The sequence below is a fragment of the Cyrtonyx montezumae genome, unplaced genomic scaffold (genome assembly GCF_038088225.1).
Source record: "Cyrtonyx montezumae isolate F1298 unplaced genomic scaffold, pur_monq_1.0 scaffold_39, whole genome shotgun sequence".
Lineage (NCBI taxonomy): Eukaryota > Metazoa > Chordata > Aves > Galliformes > Odontophoridae > Cyrtonyx > Cyrtonyx montezumae.
In genome coordinates, this window is record NW_027072044.1 from 159,703 (window position 1) to 178,192 (window position 18,490).

At 52.0% G+C, this 18,490-nt stretch overlaps 3 protein-coding genes across 3 annotated transcripts in view; 1 reads left to right on the forward strand and 2 right to left on the reverse strand.

Moving 5' to 3' along the window:
* The first annotated feature begins 2,907 nt into the window (after positions 1-2,907).
* LOC136054572 (proline-rich protein 22-like) lies at positions 2,908-3,783 on the forward strand. The gene has a single exon (XM_065745857.1). The coding sequence runs from the start codon at positions 2,908-2,910 to the stop codon at positions 3,781-3,783; it is 876 nt and encodes a 291-aa protein (XP_065601929.1).
* An 836-nt stretch (positions 3,784-4,619) lies between these two features.
* LOC136054659 (la-related protein 6-like) lies at positions 4,620-6,935 on the reverse strand. Its single transcript, XM_065745983.1, has 3 exons — positions 6,781-6,935; positions 6,376-6,586; positions 4,620-5,552 (listed from the first exon to the last, which is right to left on the reverse strand). The coding sequence occupies exons 1-3, from the start codon at positions 6,933-6,935 to the stop codon at positions 4,620-4,622; spliced, it is 1,299 nt and encodes a 432-aa protein (XP_065602055.1).
* A 3,028-nt stretch (positions 6,936-9,963) lies between these two features.
* Positions 9,964-18,490, reverse strand: part of RFX2 (regulatory factor X2) — a 53,223-nt gene continuing 44,696 nt past the window's right edge. The window contains exons 9-18 of the mRNA XM_065745841.1: positions 18,047-18,162; positions 17,110-17,228; positions 16,667-16,779; positions 14,529-14,680; positions 13,554-13,651; positions 12,886-13,035; positions 12,276-12,484; positions 11,864-12,017; positions 10,354-10,396; positions 9,964-10,226 (exon numbers count right to left, since the gene is read on the reverse strand). Coding sequence (XP_065601913.1) covers positions 10,117-10,226; positions 10,354-10,396; positions 11,864-12,017; positions 12,276-12,484; positions 12,886-13,035; positions 13,554-13,651; positions 14,529-14,680; positions 16,667-16,779; positions 17,110-17,228; positions 18,047-18,162 — 1,264 coding nt within the window. The 3' untranslated portion in view covers positions 9,964-10,116. The remainder of the gene's footprint in view (positions 10,227-10,353; positions 10,397-11,863; positions 12,018-12,275; positions 12,485-12,885; positions 13,036-13,553; positions 13,652-14,528; positions 14,681-16,666; positions 16,780-17,109; positions 17,229-18,046; positions 18,163-18,490) is intronic.

The window sequence follows — 18,490 nt, forward strand, 5'->3', positions numbered from 1 at the left end:
TCCCCGTCCTGAGCTCCAGAGTGGCAAGTCGGGGAAGCAGCGCAGATCCACGGTGCCACGGTGGGGCCTCCATGCAAACAGCCCACAGCTGTGGGGAAGCCACAGCCAGAAAGCCCATAGGGCACGACGAGGCCACGGGGCAGCTCCCAAGAGAAGCCCGGGCAGCTCCGGCCCCGCTCCGCACAGAGGGCGGAGCTGAGGGAGCCCACGGCCTTTCGGAGTCCTCAGCAGCAGCACAAGCGCTCCCGGCTGGCAAAGCGAGCAGCCCAACACCGCCGCGCTGCAGCACAGCCACAGCGCCTCGGCCCGCTCCTCCCGCCGCCCTGAGGGGGCCCGCTCTCCGCCCGCCCTTTTCTAGCCGCCCCGGCCCGTCGCGTGAGTGACGTCATCGCCGCGTGCGGCAGCAATGGCGGCAATGGCGGCAGTGGCGCCGGTCCGGGAGCGGTGAGTGCGGGGCCCGGGGGCTCACGTGTGCTCCCCCCGATCCCTGCGACATCGGCCGCCCCACGGGGCCGTCCCCGGGCCTGGGCTGCGTTGGGGGGAGCGAGCGGGAGATGCTGGTGCTCCTCGCTCAGGGGCTGCGGCCTACAGGGGGGCACCGGGGACGGCGCGGCCGCGTCCCGGGATGCGGCTGGATGGGGGTGGGGATGGGATCGGAGATTGGGAAGTGGCTTTGCTTGGGGTTGGGAGTGGGGATGGGCTCAGGGAGGGGGGCAGGGATGGAGTTGGGCATGGACATGAGGGGTTTGGGATGACGACGGGTTCGAGGGTTATCAAGGATGGGGATGGGAACATAGTTGGGGTTTGGGATGGGGATGGAGTTGGGAATGGGGCCATGGAGGGGGACAGGGACGGATTTGGGAGCGGAGATGAGGTTGAGAAGGGGGTGGGGACGAAGATGAGGATGTGTTTGAGGATTGGGCCGACGATGAGGATGAGGTCAAGGATGGGGATAGGGATTTAATTGGGGTAGGGTTCAGAGATAGATTTGGGAATGGGGATGATGTCGAGAAGGAGATGGGGACAAGGATGAGAAGCTCGAGGACGGAATAGGATCAGGGATGGGAATGGGATTTAGTTGGGGTTTGGGATGGGGATTTAGTTGGGAATGGGGTGATGGAGGGCGGTAGGGATGAAGTTGGGAATGGAGATGAGGTCGAGGAGCGGGTGGGGATGAAGATGAGGATGGGTTTGAGGATGGGGACAGGGACGAGGTCAAGGAGGAGATAAGATTGAGGATGGGGATAGGGATTTAACTGGGGTTGGGGTAAGGGATACAGTTGGGAATGGGGATGAGGTCGAGGAGGGGATGAGAGTGGGGGCACTCTGTGGTGCTGGCAGTGCAGCTCTTCACAGCTTCTTGATTCTTCTGCAGGTTCATTGCTTCCAAGGAGCGGTTCCATGCCTACCTGAGAGCCAACGGGGAGCCCGGCAGCCGAGGGGGTGGTGAGGAGGAGGAGGAAGAGAAGGAGAAGGAGGCTGTCAGCGAGCAGAGCGAGCCCCCTGCCAAGACGGGGAGGTTGGATGCACAGGGCCAGGATGGAGAGAGGCAAGGGGAGCCCGAGGATGGGGAGCAGGAGCCTATGGAGCGCAAATGAGCCCGGGGGCAGAACAAGAGGGTAGGCTTATATAGATGGTGCACAGACAGCCAGCAAAGGATGGTGGCTCGGCTTCAGGATGAAAGAGGCTTGCCGTGGACGCCACGCAGGAGGGATCTCCAAGAAGAGATCCTTCCCCGGTGGTGGTCTGCCCTTAAAAGGGGTTTGGGAGATGTGGAGCCAGGCTCCACCCGTTCCAATCACACAGGTATATCACCTTTAGCTGTGGCCCTGTGGCTGCCTCGGTGCTCAGCTCAGGTGATCCATCAGTGGTTCAGGCCGTGATTCAACAGTTCCCATACACCGTGGGTACAGCGTGGCTGCACAGAAGGATGCAGAAGGGGATGTCCAAAAATTACCCGTAAAAGCCACAGCTTTTCAGCCAGGCCTGGCTTGAGACGGATCCGGGAGCACGTGGGGAGCAGATGTGGTTAAGGGTGGTGGGTTCAAGGGCAGGGACACGGGGGGGAGAGGATGGGTGGCCCACGGTGCAGCCCCCGGGCAGCTCTCCAGGGCAGCGTGACACTGCACGAAAACTCACTGCAGTGCATCATGAAAGTCAGGCATCCGGAGCCGGAGCCTCAGCAGAGAGCATCTCCACCAGCCCCAAACACAACGGGAACCCCAAACGGGGCTCCACGTGCAGCCCCAAGCTCACACGTCCCTATGGTGGGCGCACGGATGGCCCCAGCACACATTGCTCTCTCCACAGCCACAGAAATCCCCCCTGGGCTGCAGTGATGGGAGCTCTGACCCCTTACCACCTCATAAAGACCACGGTGAGGTCACTGCACCTCGCGGTTAACCCTGTAAGCTCATTGGAGGTGAGGAGGGCGTGGTGGGTGAGGACAGAGCGCGGGGACCCCCAGTAACGACCACCGGCAGGAGACCCCAACTGTTGGCACTTGGAGCTCTCTGCTGCTTACTTCTCTGCTTCGTACTTCTCCCTGGCACCTCCGAAGCTCATCTATCCTGAGCTCCTCAACAGCGCAGGTGAGCAGCAGGGGGGCCCCGCTCGCCCCACGCCGGCGCTGCCGTCCCTTCTCCGTCCCCCTCCGGGCTCCTCCTGGCGGTTGGGGAGGGGACCGATGCTGTTTCCCCCATCTCTTCCAGTCTCAGCCAAACCCTGCCAGCCCCCTGCAATGCAGCAGCCCCCGCTGGCAGCCGCACTCACGGTTATACCGATGGCAACCGGCACAGCCAACGCTCTCCCACCAGGTTAGACGTGCCCCTACCCGCAGTGGGAGCTCTCCGGGGGAAGGGGTGTCAAAGACCCTTCCCCCCACAACTTCCCTCTATCCCTGCAGAGATGTGGAGAGCCCCGTGCGGATGCTACTTCGACCTCCGTGTCTTTCGCCTCCAGTGGACAAACACTGCTGTGCCCCCACCGGCCAACCCCACCAGCCAACCTTGGATGCCCAGCAATGGCTGCGCAGCTCTGCAGAGCTGGGTGACCCCCACAGCCCCCCCAGAGCAATTCGTGCCATACACGGAGCAGGGCATAGCTGTGGCCCCAGTGGTGCCCTCAGTCCCCACCTTCCAGCATCTGGAGGGGCAGATCCAGTACTTGAACATCGCAGAGGCAGCCCCAGGTGGCAGCAGTGGTATCCCCATGGGTGACGCCGTCCCGCTCCACAGCAACATCCCAGCGGGCACCTTTTCTGCCCCCAGTCCCCAAGAGACTGAGAACAGCAGGGACAGCCTAGACATAGATCTGCCCGAAGAGGTGCTGCTGGAGGAGGCCATGAGGCTCTTCAACTGCTCCCCTGAGATGCTGAGCGGATCTGACTCTGAGCCCCAGGGGATCAACCACGGCCTCCCCAGCAGCATCCCCGTGCTCCAAGACCTCGGGGATCTCTCTGACCTCAATGAGACCATCTCATCTCACAGCATGAGCTCACTCTCACTGCCCAGAGAGGTTCTCTCCTGCGACTACAGCGTCCCTGAAGCCTCCAGCATGAAGCTGAGCACGGAGCAGCTCAACCACGTTTGGATGTGCCCCAAGGAGGCGCGACAGGATCTGACACTTTCAGAAACGCTGCTGGCAATGCCCCGGGGTGATGAGCTCCAGCTGAAGGCCAAGTCAGAAAAGAGGGGGAAAAAGGAGCGAAGCAGCTTCCTGATGAGAAAAAGCCACAAAGAGAGGGTTTCCCCTTGCAGCTGTGGGGTGGAAGAGCAGGGTTAGAGCCATTCATATAGGAAAGGGGGGAGGGAAAGGTGGGATGTGGATAGTGTTCTGTTGTTGTACAGTTTCTCTCGTTTCCTAATAAATGTTTGTTCTGATCCGCTCCACGTCTTGCTGGGGTTGAAACAGCCCTTGGGGGGGGGAAGCTGGGACAGACACAGAAAGTGGTGTCCCCAGCCCAGAAGTGAAGCTCAGATCAAGGGCAGAGGAAGGCTGCAGTGCCTTCACCCCTAAGGGGGGCCCACTCCAGAGCCTGGGTTGTTCTCCCTGCTGCAGCAAAAGAACACCAAATAACCCAAAGAAAAGTAAGGGAGGGAGGGAGCTGCTGGCAGGACACTACCCCACTCCCCTCTTCCACCCAACATAAAGCCACAGTACCAGAGGAAAAATAACATCACCTTCGCAGCCAGAAAGCGCCGGAAAACTTCACCTCTCTTTATTGAGCATTTCACATCTGAGCTCCTCAACTTCATAGCAATGCAGCCAACACAGCACCTTCAGGCCACAGTGCCACCACTCTGCCACGCTCGAGCTCTCGGTGTCCCCATCGCCAGCCCCAGGACATGGAGGAGCGACGGGGTCCCAGCAACATCCCGGACCCCAGCAGAACCAGTGGCCATCACCAGAGCACAGAGCCCGATTACGGGCAGCGAGGATGGCTCAGGCACCCAAAAGCTCGGGGTGCTGCCCTGCCCTGAGCATCCTCACTCCAAAACAGAACCACAGGCAGCAGCAGTGCCTCTATGGGCCACAGAGAGACGCTCTGCTCAAGAAAAGAAGGAAAATCAAAGTTACTAAAGAAAAAAAGACACCCATATTCCATACCTAAAGGAGCCTTAGTGCCTGAGGACAACCTTCCCTCTCCCAGTGCTGTTGTAAAAGCCTTTGGTGCCATCGGGCCCATGGGGCAGGCGCAGCACACAGGACTTGGGCTTCACAGCCAGGGGGGTTATGGGAGGGGATTTGGCATCCAGAGAGGGGCTGGGGGGCATGCTGCTGTGCCAGGGGGCCCATGTGCTCCCCCAGCCCAAATCAGAGCTCTTGGGCTTGGTGCTGAGGCTGTATCCCAGCTCTGCAGTGAGTGGAGGGAAGGCTGTGCCAGCCAGGAGTGACCCAGTGAAGGCACTGCCAAAGGAGCTGGGCTGGAAATCCTGATCACTGAACCAAGAGGGTGCGGAGAGGAGCGGTGGTGAGGCTGCATCCGACTCCAGGGAGCTGCAGAACAGTGAACCCCCAAGGCCATAGGAGAAAGCCTCGGCTCGCGCCTTCCACCCCAGCGTCTCCACCAGCTCCTCGCGCTCAGCCCCGCTCCTCTTTTTGGATCCCTTCCCCGAGAGCCGCACCACGCAGATGCCACGGGAGCAGGGCCGGCCCAGCTCCTCGCATGCCCTGCATGCGCTCTCCAGGCTCTCGTACTCCACCAGCGCACAGCAGCGGCTCAGCAGCTCGGGGAAGCGCGTCGCATATTTCCTGACATCTGACGGCAGCTTGCGGCCCGGCCGGAGGATGCGGATGGAGGCGATGGCACCGAAGGGGCTGAACATCCGTGTGATGGTCTCCATGAAGTTCCTCTGGAGCGGTGGTGGTGTGCCCGGCTCCGGGGGCAGTGGGTCCCAGGCCAGCAGCAGTTTGCTGGGGGGGACGCTGAGCAGAGAGTCGGGGATGGGGACGCGACGCCGCACTTTGGTGCCCTCCTGGTTGACCTCCAGCAGCTCGGAGAAGCGTAGGGCATAGAGCGTTAGGCGCCAGTCACGGGTGAGGTACTTCACCTATGGGGAGAGGGTCACTGAGCTCAGAGCCACTGTGCACATACAGCCTCACCCCAAGGCACAGAGCCATGGAACCATTGAGTTGGAAGGGACCTTCAAAGACCAACTGGTTCAATTCCCTGCAATGGGCTCACTTCAGCAGGGCTCAAATCCCTCTTTAGGGCCCTACAGCTCTGTCAGGCACTCAGGACTTGATGCTTCACTTTTTCAGTCTCCAGGGATGGAGCACCCCCCACCTCCCTGGTCCTTTATCATTTGGATCATTTTTGTGACACTCCTCTGGATGCACTGCAGTGTAACACAGCGCTGATCCAAAACACCATTGGGGTCTGCAGAAAGAGGCCCCTAAAGACCATGAAAATGACCATTGGATGGCACCAAACTGTGTGGTGAAGCAACAATCCTGAGGGATGAGATGGCATCCAGAGAGACCTGGACAGGCTGAGCAGTGGGCACAGGGGAAACTCACAGGGATCAAAGCCAAGTATAAGGTCTGCACCTGTGACACTGCAACCATCCACAAGGTGGGGGAGGAAAGGACAAAGCCACAAAAATGATCCAAAGTGATGGAAGAGCAGAGAGGTGGGTGGGTGCCCCATCCCTGGAGATATTCAAGGGAAGAGGATGGGGCTCTGAGCACTCAACAGAGCTGTGGGGTTCTCTGTTCATTGTAGGGGAGTGGGACCAGATGATCTTTAAGAGTCTTTTCCAACTCGAACCATTCTGTGACTGTGACCCACATCCCTCCACACAACCAGCCCTGCCCCACTTCACCCACCCAACTGAAGCCACCTCCTGCCCAGCTGGCACCAGAACCTCCCACCTTCTTGAAGGACGTCAGCAGCTTGATGCTGACAAAGCCCAGCTTGTTCTTCTGGACATGCTTCAGGAGGAAGGCATCCTTGGCCAGGTTCTCATCAGAGAGGTAGAACTCCACCTGTGACACAATCCTGCGGACCAGCTGCGGGTCAGGGATGGAGTAGTTGTAGTCAAACAGTTCTGAACCCAGAGCATCACTCTCGTCACAGAAACTCCTGGGAGAGCAGCAGGAAAATGGGCATGAGTAAGTAGCTTCTGTGGTACACAGAGCTGCCCAGCCCCAGAAGCACTGGGGTGGGAGGCAGAGATGCCACGAGCCCCAGGCCCATCAGCATGCCCCCAGCTACAAGGCAAGGGGCTCAGAGTCAGAGCAGGGCTCAGCCCCACGTGCACCCACACAGCCACATACCTGTTGAAGCTCTTGAAGAAACTGTCCTGGCTGAGCAAGCAGCTCTGCGACGGGAGGTGCAGCCCAGGGAAATAATTTCTTTGCGCAGACAGTGGGGAGCTGCAGCTGGGCTGGGAACTGAGCCCCAGGGCCACCGCAGAGCTACGCGATGACATTGTCCTTCATCTGGGACACCACATGGGACATGGGCTATGTTGGGAGGCTCCAGGCAGCAGATCCAGCCCAGGGATGGGGGAGCAGAGGCTGTGCCCTTACCTGCGTGGCAGCACTAGAAAGTGTGGGAGATGACGACACTACATCCTAGAACTGCAGGGAGAAGACCCCAACCCTCCCACCTCCAAATGAAGGCTCCTGAAAGACAGCAGAAAAAGAAAAGAAAAAGGAAGGAAAAAGCCCTGAGGGCTCTCAGGCTGCTGGCTTATAAGAGATCAGAAGGGGCCCAGTGCTGAGCCCTGCCCCAAGCCCCACCAGCTTCAGCTGGAGCGTGTCAGTGGGTTAAGCAGCCGCAGCTGAGCCCAGGCTGCAGGTGCTGTGTTGGGGCAGGCAGCTTGATGTTGTTGCCAGGGGCACCTCTGCCTCAGTTCCCCTGCCTTGTACAGGGGCAGTGACAATCCCACCAGGAAGCTTTGGTCCCAGGCAGCATTCATCTCCTCGTGCTGTCAGGGTGACAGCAAAGTCATCGTTCCTGCGTGCCCCCATCCTGATGGGAGGATACAGAAGAGCCCTAAAAAAAGGGAAAAGCTCAGGGCATGCATCCCTGAGAAGGGTGATGCTGTGGGACGGGATGGCCCATGGCTTCAGTGAGGGACGGGGAAGGAGGGTGGGGATGAAATATCCCTGTGGCTTAAGCCCTTGGTGGGGGCTGTCCATCTTTTGCTGGGACAAAAGATGACCTTCAGCCTGTGGGGTTCAGCTGATGCACCCCATGGCTATGGGATGTGCATTCAGAGAAGCAAAGGTGAATCTCCAAACCATGCCGTGCTGCCCAGCCCAAACCTTGCCCCTCTGGTGTAGGTCACAGGGAGCAGCAGTGCCCAACCAGCCCTGGGATGTCCTGCTCGTCTGGGTTCCCACGGGCTGAATCTTCTCCTCTGGTGGTTATGGGATGAGGGATGGTGGGTGGGGGAGAAAGCCCTGGGGTGACAGAGGTGTTAGCACACGAAGAAAGGAGCTGGGACAAACTGAAGCTGGGCCGTGTGTGTGCTTTCCTGGCAGCATTTTGCTCTCTGCTTGCAGTGTGCTCAGGGGCAGCGGGTGCTGCTCGGCTCCAGTGGTGCTGGGTCAGCTCCAGGAGTGATGGAAGTCCTGCAGCCCCCAGGGCTCAGGATGACCCAGTACTGCCCCCAGGGGTGGGCTTGAACCAAGGCAGAGTGGAAGGAGCAAGATGGATGCAGAGGGAGAGGCCAATGGATGTATTCTCTGTACGAACCAGCTGTTCTTTCACAGTGAAAGCACCCTCCTGCAGACACTTGGCCAACATTTCTGTCATTGCATGGATGAGGCTCTGGGCAGATGTGCCTCTCCCTCAGCCCTGCAAAGCTGCAGCAGCTGTCTGCCACCTCCTCTCAGTGATTAAAGAAGAAATGGGACCACAACAACTACTGTGCAGGCCTGAGCATTCGATATATGTTTATTGCTATTCGGGTTTAGCTGGGAATTTTGTGCATATGGATTTAGGTGGTGATCCGGGCTCCTCATGTGGTGCTGCAGAACCAGAGCACCTCACCTGGCCGTGGTGAGCAGGAGGTGGTTGGGTCTGGGCTGCAGAGAAGAGCCATTGCAGCAGCTGAAGTCAGCATCACGCTCTGTGGGAGCAGGGGAATGTAAGACTTGGCTGCTTGGTTGTTTTTTGACCATCATATCTTATTAGCAGGATCTGAAGGGCAGACACTGACCCAGGGAGGACTCGCTGTCATTATTTACAAATAAATCCAGCTTTCTCATTTGTCTCTTGCTACTATGATATGAGACATTTACACAGACATCACCCTGACAGACACCAGCACGGAATAGTACGAGGGAAAGATGTACACTGTACACACTTTCTTTTTACTTTCCTTTTTTTCTTTTTTTTTTTTTAAAGTGTCACAGCTACCTTAGTACCACACTCTGAATGAGTAAATACTATATCTGGATAGAATATACTCTGATATGCAAATGTACACGAGGCCCCTGGAAAAGCTCACATCAAACATACCATATAAAACATTGTTAAAATAATTATAATAAAAGCTATTTATGACACAGCCTTTATTCACAGACAGATTTGCCTCGGGGCTTGCTTTTTGTAGTTGGCTTGACAACAGACCCCCCACTGCCTGCTGTGTTGGCTCAGCCCCACAGTGATGGCACAGCAAGGAAATGTCCCTGCAGTGCTGAGCATGATGCTGGCCGTGGCCACGTGGAGCCCCTCACTGCTGCAGGGCCAGGGCTGGAGCAGGACTGGAGCACTGCAGAAGCAGGCCTGCCAGCTCACCCTAAGGCACTGCGGTCACACACCCTCCCTCATGCTCTGCACTGGCCCATGTGCAAGGCCATGGTGGTATTTTAGCAGGACATGGAGCAAGAATTGTACAGAGCCTGCTGGGAACCCAGGGTGTGAGCTCATGCCCTCTGTGTGGGTACCCTGGAGAGGATGGGGACATCACAGCCAGCTTTGCGTCCAGCTGTAGCATCCTCGGAGTCCTTTGGTATCTTGATTTGGTTTGACAGTGTCCCAGGATCGCTCTCAGATGGGACACATGGCTGGCAGGATGTGGGCACAGAGGGGAGAGCTCGTCTCAAGTCCCAGGGCATGTATGTGTGCTGCTTAGGGGGACAGGCTTGGAGCACGGCCCCTGACAGGTTCAAGAGATGCACAGTACCACGTGCCCAGCACTCATGATTTGGCAAAGTCAGAGCCAAGACAGTGTGTCTTGAAAGGCTGAAGGAGAAGGGTCAGGCATTTTTCCTTCCTCTTGGGCACTGATTGGTTCAAGTTTGTATCACAGTGAAGTCTGAGAAGTGGGGAAGAAATCCAAACTACCTTCCCTGAAAGAGAAAGCCAAATTTGCCCCCTCGTACAGTGGGGCACAGCCTCTCCTCGCCAGGCACAGCCAGTCCAAGGATGCTTCAATCTCTCTTTAGCAGATGTTGTCCTTCACCCTCTACTCAGCTGCTGGCAGACCGCAGTGCTGGCACTCAGGCTCACTGCTCACAGCCCTTCCTCAAACAGCAGTAAACAGAGAGAGAAACTAAGAGGCACTAGTAGCACAGATGTGGGGAGACTCAGGCTTCAGGCTGCCAAACGTGGCTCTAGAAGTCTCTGTCCAGCAGGAGAAAAGCCACGTCCCCGTGTCAGATCTCCTGCAGCGAGTGCCCGGTGTCACTGCGCTCTCGCTTCACCAGCGGTTCCCCCACGCTCCGGGAATCTGTGTCCACCTCGCTGCCCAGGTCACTGATGTCATCTGCAAAGGGAAAGGCTCAGCATCAGGGAGGTCTCTGGGGACAAGAGGTCCTTGTCCCCAGCAGAGTGAAATGGAAAGGCCACCACAAGGTTCTCCCTTTGGAAATGATTCAACCCCGGCCCCATACCTTTGTCGAGCAGTGCTGAGGACATGGATGTGAGGTCACCAAACTGAAAGAGAAAGGAGGCTCAAGGTGAGTGAGGATTATGGAGAGCTGAAGCATCACACTTGGAAGCCAGCATCTGTTTCCAAGCAATTCTAGCAAGCAGAGGAAGCACTTGGGTGAAACCACAAGCATCAGCAATGCTAGTGGTAAAAAGCAGAAAGCAAAACAAACTGCACATCTGGTGGAAAAGTTCGTTGTTCCCATCTAAACCTCTGGAAAAATACAAAACACAAAGATCCAGGGTGGGATATAGCTCTGCAAAAAGGGCAAGAGAAGATGCTCTGTCTCTCAAGTGCTTGCAGAGACTCCTGGCCAGGGTGCTGCCTCTTCTCCAGACAGTAGAGGACAGCAGGGAAGGTGCCTGTTTTTCAGCCCTGTGCATCTGTCAGGCAGCTCCAGACATGCTTTCACCCCTTCCAGACTCTACCAGCATTCCACCTCTGCAGTCTGTGCAAAGCAATTTCATTCAGGTAAGGAAAGTGCTTTGACTTGCAAGGCCACAGTGCCAAGTATAATCAGTGGGCTTCTGACATCTCTGGTTGTAGAGATGTGTTGTAACCATCTGTGATAGGGTCTGAAACTCTAAAAATCTATAACCATAACTCTGATAGGTCATACGAAGTTGGACAGCAGAAGGAACTGAAGACAGCAGGAGTTATAAAGTGAGCAATGGGAATAGATGGACACAATTCATTGTCTTTTGCTGGGAAGAACTGGCCTCCTCCTGGAGGAAAGAAATATTGCAAGAGTGTAATGAAGGAAAAGGAAAGCCTAAAGGATGAAAGCCTCTCTCAGATAGGTTTTGCTGGAAGGTATTCTCTGTCTTTCATGCTCCTCTAATATCGATAAATAGAGGTTTTGTAGGGAATAGTGTGAATTCACAGCACTGCTGCTATGATGCAGCAGCATGGGTCTAATGGGAGGGAAAAAGAAAGCAAAAAGATGTGATTGATTTGTCTGACTGCCCTACATGAGCTCCTCAGAAGGAGGAAGACAATATGAGCTTCATAGAGAAAATTGCATCAGTTTTAATCTAACAGCAGAGCATACAGCTCTGGGGTTTGCAGAGGAGGTCTGCAGAAGTGATGTGCACAGAAACAGTGGAAGTTGCAGGGAAAATAACTTCTGGACATTTGGGTTTTGGTTGAGTTTCTGTGTTGGAAGGGGCTCTGTCAGGAATCTCAAAATCAGATTATGGAGAGAAGTGGGTAGGTCTATTTCCTTCCTCCTCCAGGGCTCTGAAGCCCAAATGATGCCCAACTGCCCCAAAACCATCAGCTCAGGTATTAATGTGACAGGAAGGAAGATGCTCAGGTACCTGGATCCTTGTGTCAGGCACTCAAATGAAGTAAATACCTCAGCAAAGATGGTTATAAAACATGTTCAGGGCAGAGTGCTGTTTGTGAACTAATCGTGCTCCTTCACACACTGCTTGGTTTGGGTTTGTTTCTAGGGAATAAACAATTCTCACCTCTCCCATTACGGCAATTGGTGTCTCCCCTGTTGCCTGGGCAACACGATGCTCTACCAGATAAAACATGTACTCATCATAGAGCAGGCGAATCAGGTGGAAGGAACCAAAGCTGGCAGCACTGCGTAAGGTGAGGTCACGGATCACCATGGAGCTGGAGAATGGCAGGAAACAAAATATTTAGGATGTGTTTTACACTTGCATCATGGCTGATGTGAATTCTTGATCCTGAAGCTACTATCTGAGCACTTGAAGAAATTAGTTCATGGAGCATCCTATCTCCACCTGTTCTGCACAAGGGCAGAGCAACAGCCTGAGTTGCACGTGTATAAAGAAGCTGGCTTTGTCTTTTCAAGGATCTGTTTTCATGCCCTGATCCAGATGCAGAGATTACCAAAATGAGAAAACATACCTGTAGAAAGACCATTTCAACAGGAACTGCCTGGCTGCCTTGGGGAAGCTGGGACTGCCCTCGTGATGCTTCAGGACTTGAGTAACAACATTATCCAGCCAACTGGCCCACTGGTCCAGGGAGCTCTGCTGCTGTAGAGTGAGCTTGAAATCCTGCTCCAGCTTCTGCACCATGCCTTCCTCACACTGGCACACCCACGAGGCTTGCTCCTGCTCAGGAGGAAGGGCTGATAGTCACTCACACAAAGCGTGCTATTTCAGTTTTTGGCGTATCCTAGCCCAGGAATTCAACTTCATTTTTAGTAGACAAAGACTCCAAACTAGCTCTGAATCACATCTCTTCCAATCTCTCCTGACCACAGTACAATATTGCTATTAGAAGTAAATTATTATTGGTAGCAGTACTTCTTATGGAAGTTCATGAGAGTCTCCTCCACTATTCGCAGTGAGATACAGATTTACCTTGAAAAGTAACACCAAATCCTCATGTTAAATTGTTCACTTAATCGCTTTTTAACACTGGAAAAAAACATGCTGGTTGCTAGCAAACAGTCTCACTAGAAAGTCCCAGATCCAGATTATATAGCCCAGGAAAAGATACTATAAGTTACCTGCACATTGGCAAAGTCAACCCGATTGAGATCACTGAGCATCTGGTTTATCTGCGAAGTGTTCTGCAGCACTGCACGAGCAGCCTGAGCCAGGTGGTTCAGGGATGTGTATCTCCGCAACGTCTGAGCAAAGGCACTCACTACTCCAACCTGCAGCAGAGCAGAGCACGCAGGGGACTGTGACCAGGGGACAGCAGGGCTCAGGGGCTAACTTTTCTCAGCGCTGAGCTCAGGAACGCAGCACACATCAGCTGGGGTAACCTACATGGTTCCACTCAAGCTGCTGCCTAATGTGCACAACACAAGCACTCCAGAGTAGCACTTTTGCAGCATCTATTGAGTGTATCTCAAGCTGGGAACAGGCTTCCAGAATCCGTGGTGTAAGGAGAGAGGGAGTAGGAGCCTTATATTCAGTCTCTATGGTGACAGTCAGCCTGTGAAGTGTCCTGCCCTTTCCAGTTAGGCAAGGGAATGGCTCAACAGGCACAGCATCATCAGCTGAAATGAATTGCCTGTCCTTGCTCTGCTCCTTGCTGATTTTGATTCAGAACTATTCCTTATGCTGTATTAGTCTGGAGTACACATAGCCAAACTCCAGCAGCATTTCCAGTCACGGTGGGAAATGACAACACACACACACAGTTCGGTATCACGCTCCCTCTACTTACCTTTGTCTGTACAATCTGGGGGGGGAACTCACTCATTGCATTCATCAGCCACCCTTCCAAACTCTTGGCAAAATTTCGAATCGCCTGTGTAAGTGTGCCTGCAAAGAAAGCTGCAGAGTTAGAAAGGCTGATCCACATTGTCTTTACTCACCACCTTTCTAGCTCAGAGCTGCTGTGGAAGGCACAGCCCCCGATTTGGTAGCTGTGATCTCAGTTCTGCATCTTGAAAATCAGCTAGGACCCAAAACGCACTCCAAAACCTCCTTATCTTATTTGTGGTCCACCTTAGCATTCTGTAATTGCCAAGACATGCTCTTTAAAGACATGTCTGCACCAGCATGCAGACTGACAACAGCAGACAGGTGGGACCACATTTTTACAGCACTGCTCAGCCCAGTCTGCAGCTAAATTGCACCCCTGGGAGGTACAACACACGTGCATCAAAGTGAGCAGCCAAATCAGAGCAAAAACCCTTGATATCCCATCACTAATCTCCCAAGTGAACGCAAACCTTAAGTTTTCAGGAGGTGCAGCAGGGGACAGCACAGTCCTGTGTGAACAAAGATATGGTCTCCAAGGAAACATCTTGCAAAGACTTGCCACACTTACAACATCTTGTGCATTAAGCCTTTGCTTTTACCTTGACTCATAGCCAAAGTCAGAAGATGTGATATGCAATGGACCCAGTTTTAAAAGGCCTGGGAATTCCAGGGGCCACAAAGTTATGCCTACACAGAGCAATGCTGCAGAAGGAATATAGCTCTTGACCAAAATATCAGCCTGTATTCAAAATGAAAACATGTAAATCAGATTTTACAATGGAAATCTTTGTGGCAAGTGGTAGCCAGACAGTGTGAGTCGCAGAATGCTGTTCTCCATGGACATTTGGTGACTCGGGAGCAGCCCAGCAAGGAGCTGGAGCCAAACAGGAGGCAGCAATGCCTCTGCCCTTCAGGTCTCACTGCAGATACTCACTGGGCACCGGTCGCAGCACATCAGGGATGAGAATCTCCACCAGGGCCTGGTACAGGATGTGATCACAGCTTCTCATCCACTTGAGGATGGGTTCGTATTTACACAGAGTGATCAGCTTCTCTTTGGGGAGAAACCCTTCATGTTCTTCTTCACTGCAAGAGGAAGGCAGTGTTAGAAGCTGGTTCTCTGGGCATTCACACTTCATCTGGATTTCTAATGGCAGTTTTCAACAGAAAAAGCAATTCACATTTCTTTCAAAATGAAATGTCTGACCATTTGTACCAAACTGTGGCTCTGCAAGCACCTTTCCACCTATGGGGTCAGAGCTGTGACTGTGATTTCACCTCAAGCCTCCACCTCCTGTGCTTGGCCTCCATTTGCATCCTCCACTGTCAGCCTCACTTCACATACACGTGCTCATGTGCATGTGTATCTGGGAACTCTCCTACAACACAGCATAGCTGGTTCCCCATTACAGCTCTAGCTGTTTCCAAACTCTTCACACCTTTCTCCTGTCTGCTCTGACAAATATTTGCAGCAAATGTCACTTGAGTAGGTTAGCCAGTGCTGATAGACACTGCAAACAGTTTTGAGGTGTCTGGCACCTTCAAATGCTACAGGTTTTCCTAAGGAAAAGGATTTGGTGTTGTGATGAGAACAGAGCAAATTGTCTCCAGCTGAATGAGTTCAAATGAGCCTGCATTCATTTCACGTTATAGATATATGGGAACTTTTTTCTGCCTGTTTAAAGCATGAGATATTTGGTTAAACAGTGGACAGAGAAAACTGAAGCCTTACTGCACTGCCAGAGTCGCACGTCAGACCTATTAAGACATTGCACTGGGAACTGGGAACTCACAGGGAAATTTCCCCATGCATTACATCAAAATCATTAAGGCCAAGCCTTTGATGTACTATAAAGAGGTCCTTGTCTCCTCTGTCTGAGAGGTTTTAGTAAATTAATTCCACAGGCATAGTCCTAGAACACTCATATGAAAAAATCAGCTGTCAACTACCTACACTTCCTGTTGAGTTGAACCAGATTCTTCATTTCATCACATTTTCAAACAGCCTGGCACTCAGTAACACTTTGTTTTTATATCTATACTTATAAAAGAGGGGTGAGAGTGCTACTTATCTTGATAAATAGCTGTGCTGTGCAGAGGTACAAGAGCACACTGCCCTACCATGGTTGTGCCAGTTCAGGCAGAGTTCTGTGCAGATGCTGCCCTGAGCCTGCTCCGACCTAGCACAGCTCTCTGCTGTGCTGCCATATGCTTTTAGATGTCCCTTTAAGTAAAAGAGATTCTGGCACCATCAAAGAGCTTCTCTGCTGCAAAATATCCACTGGATAACATCCATTGAGAGCAAAAGGGCTATATTCTAGGGATTCTTATGGGATATTTCCTTATTACCCAAACATCTATTGTTTTTCTTCTGAATATAAAACATCAGTATCTGAAGTCCTCATGTAATTACTGTAAGTAAACAACACAGATTTTCAATACATATCTTAACAAGAAACTGTCACCTTTTCAATTCCCCTCTATTTTCACTTATTTTCCTTACCCTGTCTCTTGGCAGCAGACTATCAGTGCATAAAGGAAGAAGAATAGGCAATAACGAGCCAGACAAGAGCACAAAGCCAGGATCAGAGCAGCACAGTTTGTCATTATCTTCCTCAAGACATGAGGCACGTACAGATTTGGACTGGCACCCAAATAAGCGAGCCAGTCGAGGTGTCACCAAAACCTCAGTGTTGGAGATGTCACACAGCACAGACATTTAATGGCACAGGACTGTAACTTTCTGTTCCTGTTGAACATTTTCAAAAGCAGCATCTCATTCTCATTCACCCACATGCTCCCTGTATTTCAGATTAGGATACAGGAGGCAAAAGGTGTGTCGTGGGTGTACCTCATCAGACAGATGCTTTCCTCTGAGTTCTGCACTGTGTGGTCATTGCAAGATTAAAATTCGGGAACAGTTTAGAGCAACTCTGTGGGGAAGTAGATATTTCCAAGTCCTACAAAGTGCTCAGGATGTCTGGTGAAGCTGAAATCACCTCATGCATTTTTAAAAGACAAAATACGACAAGGAAAGGATCATTCAGAAATAATCAAAGCACCACAGTGTACCTGGATGGCAGGGCAGCAGAGCCATCACTAGATGGTGTTTTAGGACTCCAGAAGGACTGCCACAGTTTCTCAATATAATGAAACTGGAGGTTCATTACAACATCCAAAGTTGCCTAACAACAAAGAACACATCTCATTAGCTGCTCTGTTAGCATCTTGTCACACAGTGTCAGCATCAATTTCATGTGCTGCCATTTGAGTTAAATAATTTACAGGAAAAACAATGAGAAGTGCATTGTTTTAATAATCAATGTAATACAAAAGAGGTCATACCATGAAAAAAAAAAATCAAGTGCAATACTTGAGTTGCAATTCCTAGCAAAACAAACATTTCCTATTACAGTCTAGTTTTCCTGAGGGCAGCATGAAAGAAGAGTACAATAAATTATTTCCAGTGTCATTTAATTATCTATTAATAAATTTAAAATATTCAAAGTAATCACCTCGCAGTGTCTCCTGTAAAGAAGCTGAAGAGTTTTCACATCGTTCAGGGTGAACCCTTCTTGTAAGAGGACATTACCTAGATCAGGAGCAGGGAACTCAGGAAAGACATGGGTTACATCTAGGGAAAAAAAGATGGAAAAGTTGGTAACAATTAAAAGTGCTCAGTGAAGGGACTACAGACATGTACAAGTTGCTTCTGTCTCTGGTTGCTATCTTTCACATTTTAATTGGTGGTGAAACCAGTAAAATGAGGCTGATAAACTAGTGCTTCCCTGATTCCTGCTGTTATAATGGGGAAAAAATAAACAACTGCAGTCCATATGTCCAGCGTGTAAAGGAGAATGTTTTCTTTCTCTTTGTAATAGAAATAATGAGAACACATTGTCCTCATGTAATGTGCTTCCCATTAGATTTTCCCCAAAGCCTGAAAAACATCCCTTTGTAATCTTGAGAGGACAACAGACAATATTAACAGGATACCAGGTATATCAGGAGTAATTACATTCCAGGGAATGCTTGGAGCTGGCTGGGATCTTGTATCTCTACTGGAGATTATGGAAACACATACATCCAGGTACATTCAGTACAGGCAGAGAAACTTTCATCAGGAGAGGCTCTGTATGGATCTTGTGGAGGTGAATGCACACTGCAGCCTGCTCTCTGGTGGGGCAAGCTCTGCTCCCCCTGTTCTAACAATGCTCTTCAGAACAGCATGGCTTGGAAACCTCTTCTTCTTCCATCCAACTTGATTAAAATTGTGTTAAAAGCATGGGTACAGGAGCAACACAGTAAATGTGACACTACAAGAGTGTACTAGAATATAGATTTCTTAGAAAAGAAGAAATCTATTTTTTTTGCTGGACTAGTTTTTTTTTTTCCTCTTAATGTTATCAGCCCAGATGTGCAACATCAAATCCTTGAAAGCAGTCTGCTCACCTATGAACTGCTGATGGTGTTGACTTTGAGCAGCAACTGATTGCTCAGGGGTTGTGTGCAGGCTGCTGTTGGAACCAGCTTCTGCCACGCCGTCCATCTTCTGAGTGGGTCTGTACCTAGGGTTAGAGCGTGCCCTGGTGTTACACAAGCACAAGCAAACACATACACATCATCTGCAACACGGTCATACTGTGAAAGACAGGGACACATACAAAGTCATGATGCTGTAGAGCACTTAATTAAAAAGTTACTTCACATAATAAAAGAGGTTACATCCAAGGCCAGCATTTGGAAGACTGACCATTCCTATCACCTGCTCAAGGCAGGGAATGAGAACCTCCTTTTGGATAGCACTACCCAGGAGGAGATTAAAGGGGTTAAGAAATTTGTCCAAGGTGACAGCAAAAAAAAGATGAGAAGCAGAGCTGGTGTGGATGCCAGAGT